Source organism: Rana temporaria, chromosome 3 (assembly GCF_905171775.1).
Source record: "Rana temporaria chromosome 3, aRanTem1.1, whole genome shotgun sequence".
NCBI lineage: Eukaryota > Metazoa > Chordata > Amphibia > Anura > Ranidae > Rana > Rana temporaria.
This window is the reverse complement of record NC_053491.1, coordinates 29,760,947-29,777,044: the sequence shown is the minus strand read 5'-3', so window position 1 is coordinate 29,777,044 and position 16,098 is coordinate 29,760,947. Positions and strand designations below refer to the sequence as shown.

General features: G+C 44.8%; 1 protein-coding gene across 2 annotated transcripts in view; it reads left to right on the top strand.

Moving 5' to 3' along the window:
* Positions 1–16,098, top strand: part of SLCO3A1 (solute carrier organic anion transporter family member 3A1) — a 508,525-nt gene that overhangs the window by 392,607 nt on the left and 99,820 nt on the right. For both annotated transcript variants that reach the window (XM_040342366.1, XM_040342365.1), the window contains exon 5: positions 10,710–10,874. In XM_040342366.1, the coding sequence (XP_040198300.1) occupies positions 10,710–10,874 (165 nt within the window). The remainder of the gene's footprint in view (positions 1–10,709; positions 10,875–16,098) is intronic.

Below are 16,098 nucleotides of genomic sequence, written 5' to 3'. Positions count from 1 at the left end.
TTGGCCTACTCTTCTTTACAGATCTTCTCTAAGTCCTTAAGGTTTGGCAACAAACATTTTTAGCTCCCTCTATACATTTTCTATAGGATTAAGGTCTGGAGATAGCTAGGCCACTCCATGATGTGCTTCTTCTTGAGCTACTTCTTTGTTGCCTTGGTGTTATGTTTTAGGTCATTGTCATGCTGGAAGACCATCCACGATCCATCGTTGGTGTTCTGGCTGAGGGAAGAAGGTTCTCATCCAAGATTTTACAATACATGGCCCCGTCCATTGGCTCCTAAATGCAGCCTGTACCTTTAACAGAGAAACAGCCAAAAGCATAATGTTTCCACCTCCGTGCTTCACTGTAGGGATGGTGTTCTTATGGTCATAGTCAGCATTTTTCTTTAAAACACTGTGAGTCAAGTTAATGCCAGAGAGTTCACTTTTGGTCTCATCTGACTACAGCACTTTCTTCCAATACTTCTCTGAATCATTTATTCATTTGCAAACTTTAGTTGGGCCTGTACATGTGACTTCTTGAAGAGGGGGACCTTTATTGGCGCTGCAGGGTTTTAATCCATGGTGGCGTATTGTGTTACCAGTGGTTTGTTTGGTCACTGTGGTCCCAAATGCCTTGAGATCATTCACAGGCTCCTCTCGTGTAGTTCTGGGCTGGTCCCTCACTTTTCTCATTGATCATCCTTGCCCCATGAGGCAAAATCTTACATGGACCTCCAGACCCGAGGGCGATTGATGGTTATTTTGTATTTCTTCCATCTGCAAATAATTGCTCCAACAGTTGTCTCCTTCTCACCAAGCTTCTTGTTGATGGTCTTGTAGCCCATTCCAGTGACCGCAAGAGGAGCCGAGCCTGCCCGACTATACCTGAGTGTACTGCGCTCGGTATATGTCGGCGCAGTGGTTCAAACACAGCGCGGGTATCGGCGTATATCGCGCACCCATGATTTTGCCCTGATTTTCAGGGCAAAAAAGTGCGCAGTATACGCCGATAAATACGGTGTGTGTATATATATATATATATATATATATATATATATATATATATATATATATATATATATATATATATATATATATATATATATATATTGGTTGATATTCTGTCTCTATCATTCAAAATACACCTATGATGACAATTATAGACCCTTCATTTCTTTGGAAGTGGGCAAACTTACAAAATCTGCAGGGGATCAAATAATTATTTTCCCCCACTGTATATTACAGGAGGTGCCGGGGCACTGACATGAATCGCCTAGATTGGATGGAGGATGGGGAGGTCGGCTTAAATTTTTATATATTTAACAAAAAAGAAAACTGATAGTTGTGCAGCAGAGGATGGGTGGCATGCAAAGGAGCAATTCTCTGAAATGTGTGAAGATCCGCTTTATCTTTGATTAGGGCAGTTAAAAAAAAAAAAAGACTACTGATTGGTTAAAAAGGTTCATTGTGCCTAGCTTTTTGCTTTGTAACTTAAAGGCCTCAGTTTCTTCAGAATCCAAAGCTTGATCATCATTCATAGTGATAGAATTTTCTTTAATATGGCTATTAAATGCATTGGCTCCATTCATAAAGCCTACTTAACTTTTTTTTATCATGCAGCATGAACGCTACCAAAAAACCTTTCTAACACTTTGCTGATTTAAATGTTAAACAGATAGATTATCACTTTTAATTCTGTGCGAAATTAGTCACAACTTATTAAGAACAAAGGAGTGCGAGCATACATTATGATGACTTCCAGATCAAGCTGTGTTATCATTAAAATAATTAAGATGTTTACTGATGTAGAAAATTTGATATTGGATCCATTAACCAAATTTCCTACTTCAGAGTAATCACTTTCAAATTTATGTGCTCAATTAGACACTTTGATTCAAAAAAGGGTTAATCTTGAAACTAGAATGCTCCGTAGAATGATATTAGTTCTGTATAATCCAACATTCCCTATAGACCTTGCAGGGGTAAAGGACTATTAATTCTGAAAGGCAATAGAGATAACAGCAACTAGGCTAGCGGGGAGAGCTGCAGCATTATGTCCTGCACCCCCTGTCTAGCAGCCTTTTAGTGTTGGTAACCCTCCTCGCCCTACTCTTACCCATTTCTTGTTCAATATTTTTATTTAAAATTTACATAAGGAAAGACAATACAAAATAAATATCGTAATATGGGGTACATATGTATTCAATAGAATCATTTCTATAAATGTATAACTTTAGCTAGACTTACAGGAGGGGAGAAAGAAAAATTTTGTAGAGACGTAGGCCCAGATTCACAAAGCACTTACGCCGACTTATAACAAGTTACGCCGACGTAAGTGCAAATGTGCGCTGTCGTATATGTGCGCCAGACCCACAAACAGACATGCGCCTAAAATCAGGCAACACCCCGCCCATAGGGTGGGCGCACATTTAGGCTGGGCGCATGGTGCCGCTCCCATTAATTAGCCATTCAAATATGCAAATGAGGGAAACACTGCGATTTACAAACGTGCGTGTGCCCGGCGCATGCTACGCGAGATGCGCGTAAGTTTTACGTCCGGCGTAAAGTTATTCCCCATAAAGGAGGTGCAACCCGGCAACAGAAATGCACAGGTCTGCACCAGGGAACACAAGGCGGCGTATTGTGCGTTGGACGTGTGTCTGGCTGGGCGTACGTTATGTTCACGGCGTACGCAGTGATCCGGCGTAGCTTATGCAGTTTTGCCGGCGTGGTTGTGAGCAGGCGCATGGGGTTGCTTCCACGTCACGGCGCATTCGCAGTTCGTGATACGTACCTGTCTGGCGCTCGGCCCATCATTTGCATGGGGTCACGCCTCTTTTGCATGGGTTCACGCCCACTTCCACCTACGCCAACGTGCGCCTTCGAAACCCTGGCTTGCTGTATGCAATGCTTGCCTCTCTGCGCTGCCTTGGCGTAGCGTACAGTGTTTGCTCTACGGCGGCGTAATGTGCGCCCTGCTCTCTGTGAATCTGGCCCAATGTAGATAAGATAGAAATGTGAGGATCCCCACATGAGGGTCAAGAATTGATTTAGAAAATGTGTAAATCATGCCTCCAGACCACCCATCCACCCCAAATGGGCTCCAACTGTGGATGGGTGGGGGCATGGTTATACAATATTGGATTATTTAAATGCAAACAATAAGTAGATTATATGATATATAAAAAGTGGTGGAACACTATCCTTACAAATTTTTATCTAAATATAACAATTTAGAGAGAAATTTCGTAAAAATCAAACATTTAGATAAAGCATTACTCAATACTTGTGAGTTATAAATAATTAAGTGAAACATTAAGGTAACCCAAAGTTTCTATTTTGCATAGTGAGCGATAAAAGAAAAAAAAGTAGAATAAAGAAAGAATAGAATATAAGAACCATGGGCTAGATCCACGTAGACCGGGCGCAACTTAACTTTCCCGATTTAAGTTACACCGCCGTGCCCAATCCACAAAGCACTTACCTGGAAATTTGCAGCGGTGTAACTTAAATCCGTCCGGCGCAAGGCAGGCCCAATCGAATGGGGCGAGTCCCATTTAAATTAGGCGCGCTCCTGCGCCAGACGTAATGCGCATGCTCCGTCGGGTAAATTACCCGACGTGCATTGCGCTAACTGACGTCGCACCGACGTCATTTGCTTAGACGTTAACATAAATGGCGTCCAGCGCCATTCACGGACGTCTTACGCAAATGACGTTGATGTTTAAATTTCGACGCGGGAACAACGGCCATACTTAACATGGCTTAAGAGAACTAGGGCTCAGCCCTAGTTTTACGCGGCATAACCCGACGGAAACTACGTAGATTTAGATCGACGGGCTGTTCGGGACGTTCGGGGATCGCCGTAAGTCTTCATTTGCATATTCTACGCCGGCCGCAATGGCCTCGCCACCTAGCGGCTGGCCTAGAATTGCATCCTTAAGATCCGACAGTGTAATTCAATTACACCTGTCGGGTCTTAGGGCTAGCTATGCGTAACTGATTCTATGAATCAGTCGCATAGTTAGAAACAGAGATACGACGGCGTATCAGTAAATACGCCGTCGTATCTCGTTTATGGATCTGGCCCCATGTGAGCATCATAATATTGATGGATGAGTACAAGATAAGGATTGCACCAGTTTGCCCTTCTGAAAGTTATTTTAATTAAAGCAAACAAAAACATGAGAGAAAAAATCACAGAAAGTAAGAGCGCATTCACACAGGGACGACTTTGGATCCGATTTCAAGTCGCCCCTAGTCGCACTGCATGAGAAAATCAATGTAAGTGAATGGAGCCGTCTTAATGCACACTACTGCAGTCACTCCGACTTCAAAAAAGACTTGTACCCATTGATTTCAATGGAAGTCGCCTCAGAAGTGGGATCACTGTCTTAACTGAAGCAACAATACAGGAAGATAACATACATTTCTCAGGCAAACCCCTCCCCCCCCCCCCCCCTCCCACAGAGCTGATTATTGTTTGATTGGCCACTGGAAAGCCTCCTGTCCTGGATGCGACTTGAAGTTGCCTTGTAAGTTGCCTGATGATTCACACTCAAGTCGTGTCCAAGTTGCCTCCCAAAGTCGTGCTGGAAGTCGTGTTGCCCCTGTGTGAATGGGCTCTAAGAAGAGAAGAAAATAAAATAATCTCTGGTGGCAGCCCGGCTCCCGACATGGACAAGTATTACTACAGTAACGAAAAAAGGATTCTAGTAAGGTAACAACAATGACTGCTCAAAATCAGAGGGAAATAAATGCTTAAAGGGGTTGTAAAGGTTTGTTTTTTATTGTCTAAATAGGTTCCTTTAACCGCTTAACGACCGCCGCAAGTATATTTACGTCCACAGAATGGCACGTACAGGCATATGGGCGTACATGTACGTCCCCGCCTTTCCGGTCGGGGAGCGATCCGGGATGAGGGTGGAGCTATTCGTTTCTAGCCGCCCCCTCGCGATCGTTTCCCGGAGCTGAAGAACGGGGAGAGCCGTATATAAACACGGCTTCCCCGTGCTTCACTGTGGCGGCATATCGATCGAGTGATCCCTTTTATAGGGAGACACAATCGATGACGTCAGTCCTACAGCCACACCCCCCTACAGTTGTAAACACACACTAGGTGAAGCATAACTCCTTCAGCGCCCCCTGTGGTTAACTCCCAAACTGCAACTGTCATTTTCACAATAAACAATGCAATGTAAATGCATTTTTTGCTGTGAAAATGACAATGGTCCCAAAAATGTGTCAAAATTGTCCGAAGTGTCCGCCATAATGTCGCAGTCACGAAAAAAAACGCTGATCGCCGCCATTAGTAGTAAAAAAAATTATAATAATAAAAATGCAATAAAACTATCCCCTATTTTGTAAACCCTATAAATTTTGCGCAAACAAATCGATAAACGCTAATTGCGATTTTTTTTTTATACCTAAAATAGGTAGAAGAATACGTATCGACCTAAACTGAGGAAAGAAATAAATTTTAGATATGTTTTTGGGGGATATTTATTATAGCAAAAAGTAAAAAATATTGCATTTTTTTCAAAATTGTCGCTCTATTTTTGTTTATAGCGCAAAAAATAAAAACCGCAGAGGTGATCAAATACCACCAAAAGAAAGCTCTATTTGTGGGGGAAAAAGGACGCCAATTTTGTTTGGGAGCCATGTCGCACGACCGCGCAATTGTCAGTTAAAGCAAAGCAGTGCCGAATCGCAAAAACTGGCCTGGGCATTTAACTGCCTAAAGGTCCGGGGCTTAAGTGGTTAAGCTAGTGCATTGTTGGCTCACTTACCTTTTCCTTCGATTTCCCTTCTAAATGTTTATTTTTTTTGTCTGAATTTCTCACTTCCTGTTCCTCCTCAGTAAGCTTGCCCCCATCATCCGAGCCATTCTGGCTGGGGGTTAGTTAGCGTGCCTGCCCCCTCCCTTGTAAATACATCCATGCGGGGAGAAGCTGTGAACACCTATTTCGAAAATAAAAAACAAACTTTTACAACCCCTTTACTTTAACCCAGGGTTGCCAAATCTTACGGAATTTATTAACGCTGTTATCTTTAATAGCTGTCATCTTAGCAAAAATGAGGGCTCTATTCATTCTATGTTTGGCTTCCGCCACGATCAGAGAATTAGATTTCCATGCCTTGGCTATGGTTTGTTTAGCTGCAATATTGATTTGAATAAGTAATTGGAAATTGAGACCGGGTAAGTGTAGCTTCTTTGAGATTTATAAGAGCCATGGATGGGTCTGGGACAATAGAGGTTTCTAAAGCTTTAGAGGCCATTGCAAATATACTCTTATGCCGCGTACACACGATCGGTTCGTCTGATGAAAACGGACCGTTTTCATCAGACGAACCGATCATGTGTGGGCCCCATTGTTTTTTTTCCCCATCGGTGAAAAAACTTAGGGCCAGATTCACAAAAGAGATACGACGGCGTATCTCCTGATACGCCGTCGTATCTCTGTGTTACGGCCGTCCTAACTATGCGACTGATTCATAGAATCAGTTACGCATAGCTAGCCCTAAGATCCGACAGGTGTAATTTAATCTTAAGGATGCAATTCTAGGCCGGCCGCTAGGTGGCGAGGCCATTGCGGTCGGCGTAGAATATGCAAATGACTAGTTACGGCGATCCCCAAACGTCCACGCTGCCCGTCGATCTAACTTTCCGTTGTTTCCGTTGAGTTACGTCGCGTAAAATTAGGGCTGAGCCCTAGTTGTTCTAAGCCATGTTAAGTATGGCCGTCGTTCCCGCGTCGAAATTTAAAAAAACCACGTTGTTTGCGTAAGTCGTCCGTGAATGGCGCTGGACGCCATTTACGTTAACGTCAAAACAAATGACGTCCGTACGACATCATTTAGCACAATGCACGTCGTGTAATTTACCCGACGGAGCATGCGCAGTACGTTTGGCGCGGGAAAGCGCCTAATTTAAATGGTGCCCGCCCCATTTGAATTGGGGGGGCTTGCGCCAAGCGCATTTACATTACACTGCCGCAAGTTTACAGGTAAGATTTTTGAGAATCAGGCACTTACGCTGTAAACCTGCGGCGGTGTAACGTAAATCAGATACAATACGCTGCCGTGGAGCAACGTAATTGTATCTGAATCTGGCCCTAAGAACCTGTTTTAAAATTACCTGATGGTTAAAAAACCGATCGTCTGTGGGGAAATCCATCGGTTAAAAATCAACGCATGCTCAGAATCAAGTCGAACTTCATTTTTCTCAGCACGTCCTTGTGAATTACGTCACCGCGTTCTGGCACGATCGTTTTTTTAACCACTTAAGCTCTGGACCAATATGCTGCTAAATGCCCAAAGGCGTTTTTACAATTCGGCACTGCGTCGCTTTAACAGACAATTGCGCGCTCGTGCGATGTGGCTCCCAAACAAAATTGGCGTCCTTTTTTTCCCACAAATAGAGATTTCTTTTGGTGGTATTTGATCACCTTTGCGGTTTTTATTTTTTGAGCTATAAACAAAAATAGAGCGTCAATTTTGAAAAAAATGCAATATTTTTTACTTTTTGCTGTAATAAATAGGGGCATTTGAAAAACACAAAAAAAAAAAATGCGAGCAGGAACACTTATTTCCGCTACGCTGAGGTGTGGATAAAATGTGTTTGGGAGGACGTTTTTAGGCAGCAAGGATGACCAGGGAAGAAAGGTGGTGTTTAACCACTTCACCTCCGTGAGATTTACACCCCCCCCCTTCCTGACTAGGCCAGGAGTTGTAGTTACGCAACTGCTGGAGGGCCACAGGTTGAGCACCCATGCTCAAAGCTAAGGCATGGGTGCTCTACCTGAGGCCCTCCAGCTGTTGCAGAACTACAAGTCCCATGAGGCATTGCAAGCCACTGACAGTTACTTCCAAAGCAAAAAGCATTATGGGAATTGGGAAATAAAGGTACTGCGCTAATACCAACATTTGTTGCTGTTAAAGCGGAGGTTCACCCACTTTTTGACATTAGCTGTAGCATACTGCTAACATCTGCAGTATGCTGTTTTTTTTTTTTTTTTTACTTGTACTTATCGTTATATGAGCCCTTGTTTTCCGGCTCCGAGCGGGGGATCCTGCGGGGAATGGGCGTTTCTAAGCGAAGAGGAGTTGATTGACGGCTGCTAAGGCGCGTCTTGGCCTCTGTTTAATCTTCAACTGCCATGATGCTGCACATGTGATCAGTTATGACACCAGCCATTGGATGGTTTGACAGTTTGGTTGAGAGCACAACCAATGTGACAGTTAGCATTCCCGGAATGCCAGGAATGTAACTGCTTTTTCAAACTGTTAAATTGATGGGTGAACCCCCGCTTTAAGTACAGTAAATATCATGTGCCAAAACGATACCAAATAGCATCCAATTAGGATAACGGTATCAATCCAGTGCAATGTGAAATAAAATATGTAAGATATGTGCATATAAATAAACAAGAGCGCATAAATAATGTTCTTGTAAACCAAGACAAACACCTCCCTCCTTCCAGATAGTGTATAGACCGGAGCTGAGAAGGAACAATCCTATGTAGAAACTGGGAGTATGCACAGTGCTTGTTAATTCCAGCTGGTGCTTTTATGCTTCACGATGACACAGCTCATGAAAAAAAGAGGAGACAAAATATGGTGCAAATATTGTGGGTCAAGAGGAAATATATGTGCGGTGTTTGCAAGTACACTCACGCAACCCCCGATCAAAGATAGCTTCAAATGTAGCCTTGTTTGCCGCTCAGTGTAGCGATCTCCTCATACGAAAAGATGTCCGTCGATCGCGTCACTAGGCTCCTCCCCCACGTGGTGCGTCATTCGGCATGTGACTTAGTCATGGGTTGTTATAGGACATTATGGGAATTGTAGTTCCGCAATAGCTGGCGGGCCACAGATTTAGCCCCCATGGTCTAAGGGCTCATGCACGCTGCAGATTTTATTTGAGCTTGAAGAAGCCTTGTGCTTTTTTATGACCTTGTGCACATTTTTATTGAGCTTTTTCGAAGCTCTTTTTTCACAAACCCGCCTAGATAGTATTTTCTTAACCACTGTATATACAATACAAAAGGCTGGAACCAATGCTTTTGGGCGTTTTCAAGTTTTTTTTTAGCTCCTTTTGGCACTAGCTCCTCTCAAAAACGAGAGTTTGGTGGGGGGGAGTTGTCTGCCTGTAGGAGCATATGCCTGAAAAAGCCCCAGTGTGCATGGGCACATTGTGGTCGATTTTACTAAAACTAGAGCACTCAGAATCTGGTGCAGCTGTAAATGGCAGCCAATCGGCTTCTAACTTCAGCTTCTAACTTCAGCTTGTTCAATTATGTTTTGATAGTAAAACCTGGAAGCTGATTGGTTTTTATGCATAGCTGCACCACATTTTGCACTCTCCAGTTTTAGTCAATTTAAACCCTTTGGCTAACATGGAGGGGAGTTTCTAGACAGAAAAAAATGGAGTTTAAAAGAGCTCAAAAGCCTGTAGGAGCTGCTCCTTCGAGCTGCAGTGTGCATGAGTCCTAAGTAGACTCTTGTCTTGGTGTCCCCAAGACAAGATCTATTTTGCCTTTAACCACTTAAGGACCGCCTCCTGCACATATACGTCGGCAGAATGGCACGGCTGGGCAAAAGCACGTACAGGTAGATTCTCTTTAAGTGCCCAGTCGTGGGTCGCGGGCGCGCAACCTGGTCCGAAGCTCCGTAACCGCGGGACCCGCGGACCTGATCGCCGCTGGAGTCCCGCGATCGGTCCCCGAAGCTGAAGAACAGGGAGAGCTGTGTGTAAACACAACTTCCCCGTTCTTCACTGTGGCGCCGTCATTGATCGTGTGTTCCCTTTTATAGGGAAACACAATCAATGATGTCACACCTACAGCCACACCCCCCTACAGTTAGAAACACAAATGAGGTCACACTTAATCCCTTCAGCGCCCCCTTGTGGTTAACTTCCAAACTGCAATTGTCATTTTCACAGTAAACAATGCATTTTTAATGCATTTTTTGCTGTGAAAATGACAATGGTCCCAAAAATGTGTCAAACTTGTCCGAAGTGTCTGCCATAATGTCGCAGTCACGAAAAAAATCGCTGATCGCCGCCATTAGTAGTAAAAAAAAATAAAAAATAAAAATGCAATAAAACTATCCCCTATTTTGTAAACGCAAACCAATCGATAAACGCTTATTGCGATTTGTTTTACCAAAAATAGGTAGAAGAATACGCATCGGCCTAAACTGAGGAAAAAAAATAGTTTTTTATATATTTTTGGGGGATATTTATTATAGCAAAAAATAAAAAAATATTGCATTTTTTTCAAAATTGTTGCTCTATTTTTGTTTATAGCACAAAAAATAAAAATCGCAGAGGTGATCAAATACCACCAAAAGAAAGCTCTATTTGTGTGAAAAAAAGGATGACAATTTTGTTTGGGAGCCACGTCGCACGATTGTCAGTTAAAGCGACGCAGTGTCGCATCGCAAAACCTGGCCAGGTCCTTTACCTGCCTAAAGGTCCGGGTCTTAAGTGGTTAATAAAACACCCTTGTTTGACGCATTCACAGTATTCTCTGTGCAGCAGGTTCGGTTTTTCAGGTTTGTGGTTTTAACAGGTCAACTGCTCAGCCCGGCGTAGTTTTCATTGTAACAGAAAATGCCAAGTATTGGCTCACGAAGAAGAAAGTTGGTAAACAACTGAATGTCAAAATGAATGTGACGCTGATTTCTGACACCATGATCCTAATGTCTCTGTTCTTTTTCAGTCATTCCAAAAGTCACAAAGCACCTGCTCTCCAACCCTGTGTTCACCTGCATCGTCCTCGCAGCCTGCATGGAGATTGCTGTGGTGGCCGGCTTTGCAGCTTTCTTGGGGAAATACCTAGAGCAGCAATTTAACTTGACAACATCATCAGCCAATCAACTGCTAGGTGAGAGGAAAACGGAGAGCATAGAAATGTCTTTATTTACATGCAGTTTAAGTGTTATGTCTAGAATGTTTCGCGGCATTGTTCAAAAGTGCAATTAATGCAGAACTGTGAAACACAAACTTTAATGTGTTGGAGGCCTAATTTCACATTGATTTAAAGCGGTGGTTCACCCTCCATAGCAAAATTTTAGCATAAAATTAGGCATAGTAGCGCGAGCCAAGCCTATTTCGGCTATTTCCGGAGAAGCGTGACGTGCCAGAGCCGGCCGTCAATCATCCTCCGTCTGGATAGGAACACCCATTCCCCGCGGGGAGTCGGTATATTCAATGTACGATTGCACTGTGAGTACCGGGCTAAAAAAATTTATAAGACAGGCATACTGTAGCTCGCGCTACTATGCCTAATTTTATGCTAGAAGAAAAAATAATAATTATTTTTTTGTTTATAGGGTGAACCCCCGCTTTAAGTTATGGCTCATTCAGGACAAAAACATGTTGGCCCGGATTCACAAAGCACTTACGCCGACGTATAACAAGTTACGCCGACGTAAGTGCAAATGTGCGCCTTCGTATCTGTGTGCAAGACCCACAAACAGAGATGCGCCTAAAACCAGGCTACACCCCGCCGACGTATCTTGCTTATGCCGGCGTAGGGTGGGCGCACATTTAGGCTGGGAGCATGGTGCCGCTCCCATTGATTAGTCATTCAAATATGTAAATGAGGGAAATACGGCGATTCACGAACCTGCGTGCGCCCGACGCAGGCTGCGAGACGTGCGCGTAAGTTGTACGTCCGGCGTAAAGTTATGCCCCATAAAGGAGGTGTAACCCAGCAGCAGACATGCAAAGGTCTGCACCAGGGAACACAAGCCGGCGTATTTTACGTTGGACGTGTGTCTGGCTGGGAGTAGGTTATGTTCATTGGCGTACGCATTGCTCCGGCGTATCTTAGGCAGTTGTTTTTCCGACGTGGTTGTGAGCATGCGGAGGGGGGTGAGTCCACGTCACGGCGCATCTGCAGTTCGGTAAACGTACTTTACTCGGACCATCATTTGCATGGGGTCACACCTCATTTGCATGGTTTTGCATGGGTCAAGCCCACTTTCACCTACGCCGGCCTGCGCCTTTGAAACCTACGCCACGCCGACGCAGCGTTGGGAGCACTGGCTTCCTGAATTCCATGCTTGCCTCTCTGCGCTGCGTCGGCGTGGCGTGGCGTACGGCGGCGTAATGTGCGCCCAACTCTCTGTGAATCCGGGCCGTTATGTGTAGTCATGGCATAGTTCAGGGGAATAATCATTAGAAATTTTGCACGCTCCAGCTTTAATAAATCTCCCCCACAGTCTATTGTTAATTGCTATTGTAGACCAAAATAAGCTTAGAATTGTCAGATTGCATTTATATTTTTATGGGAATAAAGAACAGAAAGTCAGCCATGCCACATGTACAGTAACACACTTTCTCCCTATTCTTCTAGCTCACCAGAAGCTAAACGCTGAAAGTTAGACAAAATCTACTCTTACAGTGGCTCCCCCACCATCTTCTTGTTAGGTTAAGGGGTCAATGAATGCCTGACTATCTGTATGCTCCATCAGACAATTGTCTGAATTTCTGAAAACAAATGTTGGCTGTGCATGCTCTCAAATTGTCCGTCAAAACATGTGTTCCGTAGGATCAATCGATCCTGTGTACAGAAATCCGTCAGACTAAAATCCAAACTACAAACACATTCTCTGAACCAATGCTAAACATCAGACAACAATAGCAGAAGTTGCCCACAGGGTGGACGGTAAAGAGCTGAAAAACCACGTGGTTTGGTGTATGTTTGCTGAAAATGTTCTGCTGTGTGTATGCATGCCAAGTTCACGGCCAACTCCCCTTCGCACAAAAATCCACAGATTTGTCCGATGGAAGTTCGATCATGTGTACGAGGCTTTAGAGGAATATCTTATTCCCTATTCCAGCAGGCTCTTTAATCCATGCGACTGGTCCAATACTGCCTCCTTTTTAAGGCACTTTGGGCATGGTTGCACTCCAGCGTCCTTCATATACAATGCATGTTAATAGCCTTGTATTGCATGTGAGGACTACCCACAGGCTGGTGATTCAGCATGAAGGAGAGCACCAGAGCCTGCTGGAGCAGGGGTAATATTAGGTCTAGGTTCATGAATAAGAAAAATACCTTATTCCTTATTCCAGCATTCTCCCTCGATGCATGTGACTGGTCCAATGTTGTCTCCTGTCTAAGGCACTTTTGCCACAGTTGCACTGCAGCCTCTTTTACGTACAATGCATTGTTAATAGCCTTGCATTGCACGTGATGATACCAAGGGACCACCCAAAGGCTGGTGATTCGGCATGAAGAAGGAGAGCGGCAGAGCCTGCTGGAGCCGGGAGTAAGGTTAGGCCTAGGTTAACCCTAGGTTCATGAATAAGAAAAAACATATTCCCCATTCCGGTGTTCTGCCGAGATGTGTCCCCCTGGAGGATAATGCCCGCCCTGGACTGCACAGGCGCAGCGCTCTAGCAAACGGAGCCGCCGAAAATTGCAGAATATGAAGAGCTTTGAATCAGCTGTAGACTGCGCCTGCGCAATGAACAGGACATTGTGACAGACATTGCCGCACATTCTCGAAGCTCGCTCCACTCTGCAAGGGGCAGGTGTATTACTAATAAATCGTGTAAGGTGCGGATGGCTAAAGCAAGGGGCAGGTGTATTAGGCTGGTTTTATCAAAAAAATACACGTCTTTACAGGGCATGTTTAAACAAATGAAGGGCGAAGAGGCCGTATTGTAAATTGATGGACAGAGATGATAAGGGCGGGTAGTTCAATGTGGATGGGCGATTTCAATACTTGATATAATAGTAATACACCCGCCCCTTGCTGTTGCCATCCGCCCCTTACACGATATAATAGTAATACACACGCCCCTTGCAGAGTGAAGCGAGCATCGGGAGCATGCATCAGCGTGTGGCACAATATCGTGCTCATTGCGCATGTGCCGTGTACAGGTGATTCACAGATGTGTTCATCTTCTGCGATTTTCGGAGGTCCGTTGTGCTCTGTATTGCACAAGCGCTGTGCCTGCGCAGTACAGAGTGGGCATTATCCGCCAGGGGACAATTGTCGGTAGGACACCGGCAGTCTCCCTCTATCCATGCGACTGGTCCAATGTTGTCTCCTGTCACAGTTGCACTCCAGCCTCTTTCACGTACAATGCCTTGCATTGCACAGGATGACACCAAGAAACCACCCACAGGCTGGTGATTTGGTGTGGAGGAGGGGAGCGCCAGTACGTGATGGAGCGGGAGTAAGGTTGGTCTAGGTTCAAGAATAAGAGCAATACCTTATTCCCCATTCTGGCAGGCTACCTCAATCCAGGCAACTGGTCCAGTGCTGCCTCCAGTTTTAAGACCCCTTGGTCATAGCCAAGCCAATGGGCCTTAGGCTGGAGATTTGATGTGAAGAAGTAAAGCACCAGAGTCTGCTGAAGTGGAGGTAAGGTAAATAATACACTGGGCCGGATTCAGAAACGAGATACGACGGCATATCTCCTGATACGCCGTCGTATCTCTGAGTGCGGTCGGTCGTATCTATGCGCCTGATTCAGAGAATCAGTTACACATAGATATCCCTAAGATCCGACTGGTGTAAGTGTCTTACACCGTCGTATCTTAGGCTGCATAATCACGCTGGCCGCTAGGTGGCGCTTCCGTATAGTTACGCAAGGAATATGCTAATTTGGTATTTACGCCGATTCAGAAACGTACGTCCCGCCGGCGCATTTTTTTTACGTCGTTTACGTTAGGCTTTTTTCGGCGTATAGTTACCCCTGCCATATGAGGCGTAGCTAATGTTAAGTATGGCCGTCGTTCCCGCGCCGAGTTTTGAAAATTTTACGTTGTTTGCGTAAGTCATTCGCAAATAGAGCTGGACGTCATTTACGTTCACGTCGAATTCAATACGTCCTTGCGGCGTACTTTGGCGCAATGCACACTGGGATATTTTACGGACGGCGCATGCGCCGTTCAAAAAAAACGTCAAAAACGCGGGGTTAAGTAAAATTTAAATACAACCCGCCCCCCAACATCCCCATTTGAATTAGGCGGCCTTATGCCTCAACACATACGTTACGCCGCCATAACTAAGGGCACAAGTTCTTTCTGAATACAGAACTTGCGCCCAAAGTTACAGCGGCGTAACGTATCGGAGATACGTTACGCCGGAAGAAAGATGCGCTCATCTTTCTGAATCCGGCCCACTGTCTTCATCTCCCCCTAGACTTACGAACATTTTTAAAAACAGTTGGTGCAGAGGTAAATATATTCAGTCCATATAAACAGTAAAACACCCTCAGTGAGTTCTTCAATGGAATGATGGAACATGCAGAAATCCACGTAATATGTGAAAAACCTCCACCAGCTGAAATAAGATGGCCGCTCACCTCCCAGTCAGGACCCCACAGAAAACAGGGTCAAAACCAGCATCCCCTTGCGGGTATAATGAATGAATCCAAATCCTTATTATTGGTCAGCGATCTCATAGGCGATGGAATAATCCCAATACTGTATAGCATTCGTCATGTGAAAGAACAATCCCATAGTGCTCTCCGTAATGAAATGACTTTTATCAGGGCTTTTTTTCTCAGAGAACAGGTGCAGGAACTCCTCCCTTCCAAGCCACCCTTGACTCCGCCCCCTACCCACCTCTGAGCAACGATAGAATACCCTCCAAAAATTGATCCCCTCCAGAAACAATAGATTCCCCAGTAGCCAGCATCAGTAGACCCTCCAGCAGCCAGCAACAAAGACCCCTCCCTCAACAGTACATACCTCCTAGCAACGACTGACCCCCCCCCCCCCCAGCAACAACAGATCCCCCACGGGCAACAGAAGAACTCCCCAGCAGCAAAAAATCCCCTTCCTTCGCAAAAATAGATCCCCTCCAGCAAAAATATATCCCCCAGCAGCCAGAATCAATAGACTCTCCAGCACACCCCAGCACCTTTTTCCATTACATACATTCAGTTTGGGAGGTGCCGGAACTGCATTTCCCCGCGTTCCTGCTGAAAAAAAGCCCTGACTTTTATTAATAACAAGTATAAAACTTACAAACAAAGCACTGTCCCAGTGCTGGCTGGATCGGCATGTAAACAGGTGGGTGATGGTTGTGGGTGACGTCACTGCGCTTGTCCCGTGCTCTGTACGCGTTGCGTTCCTGTGG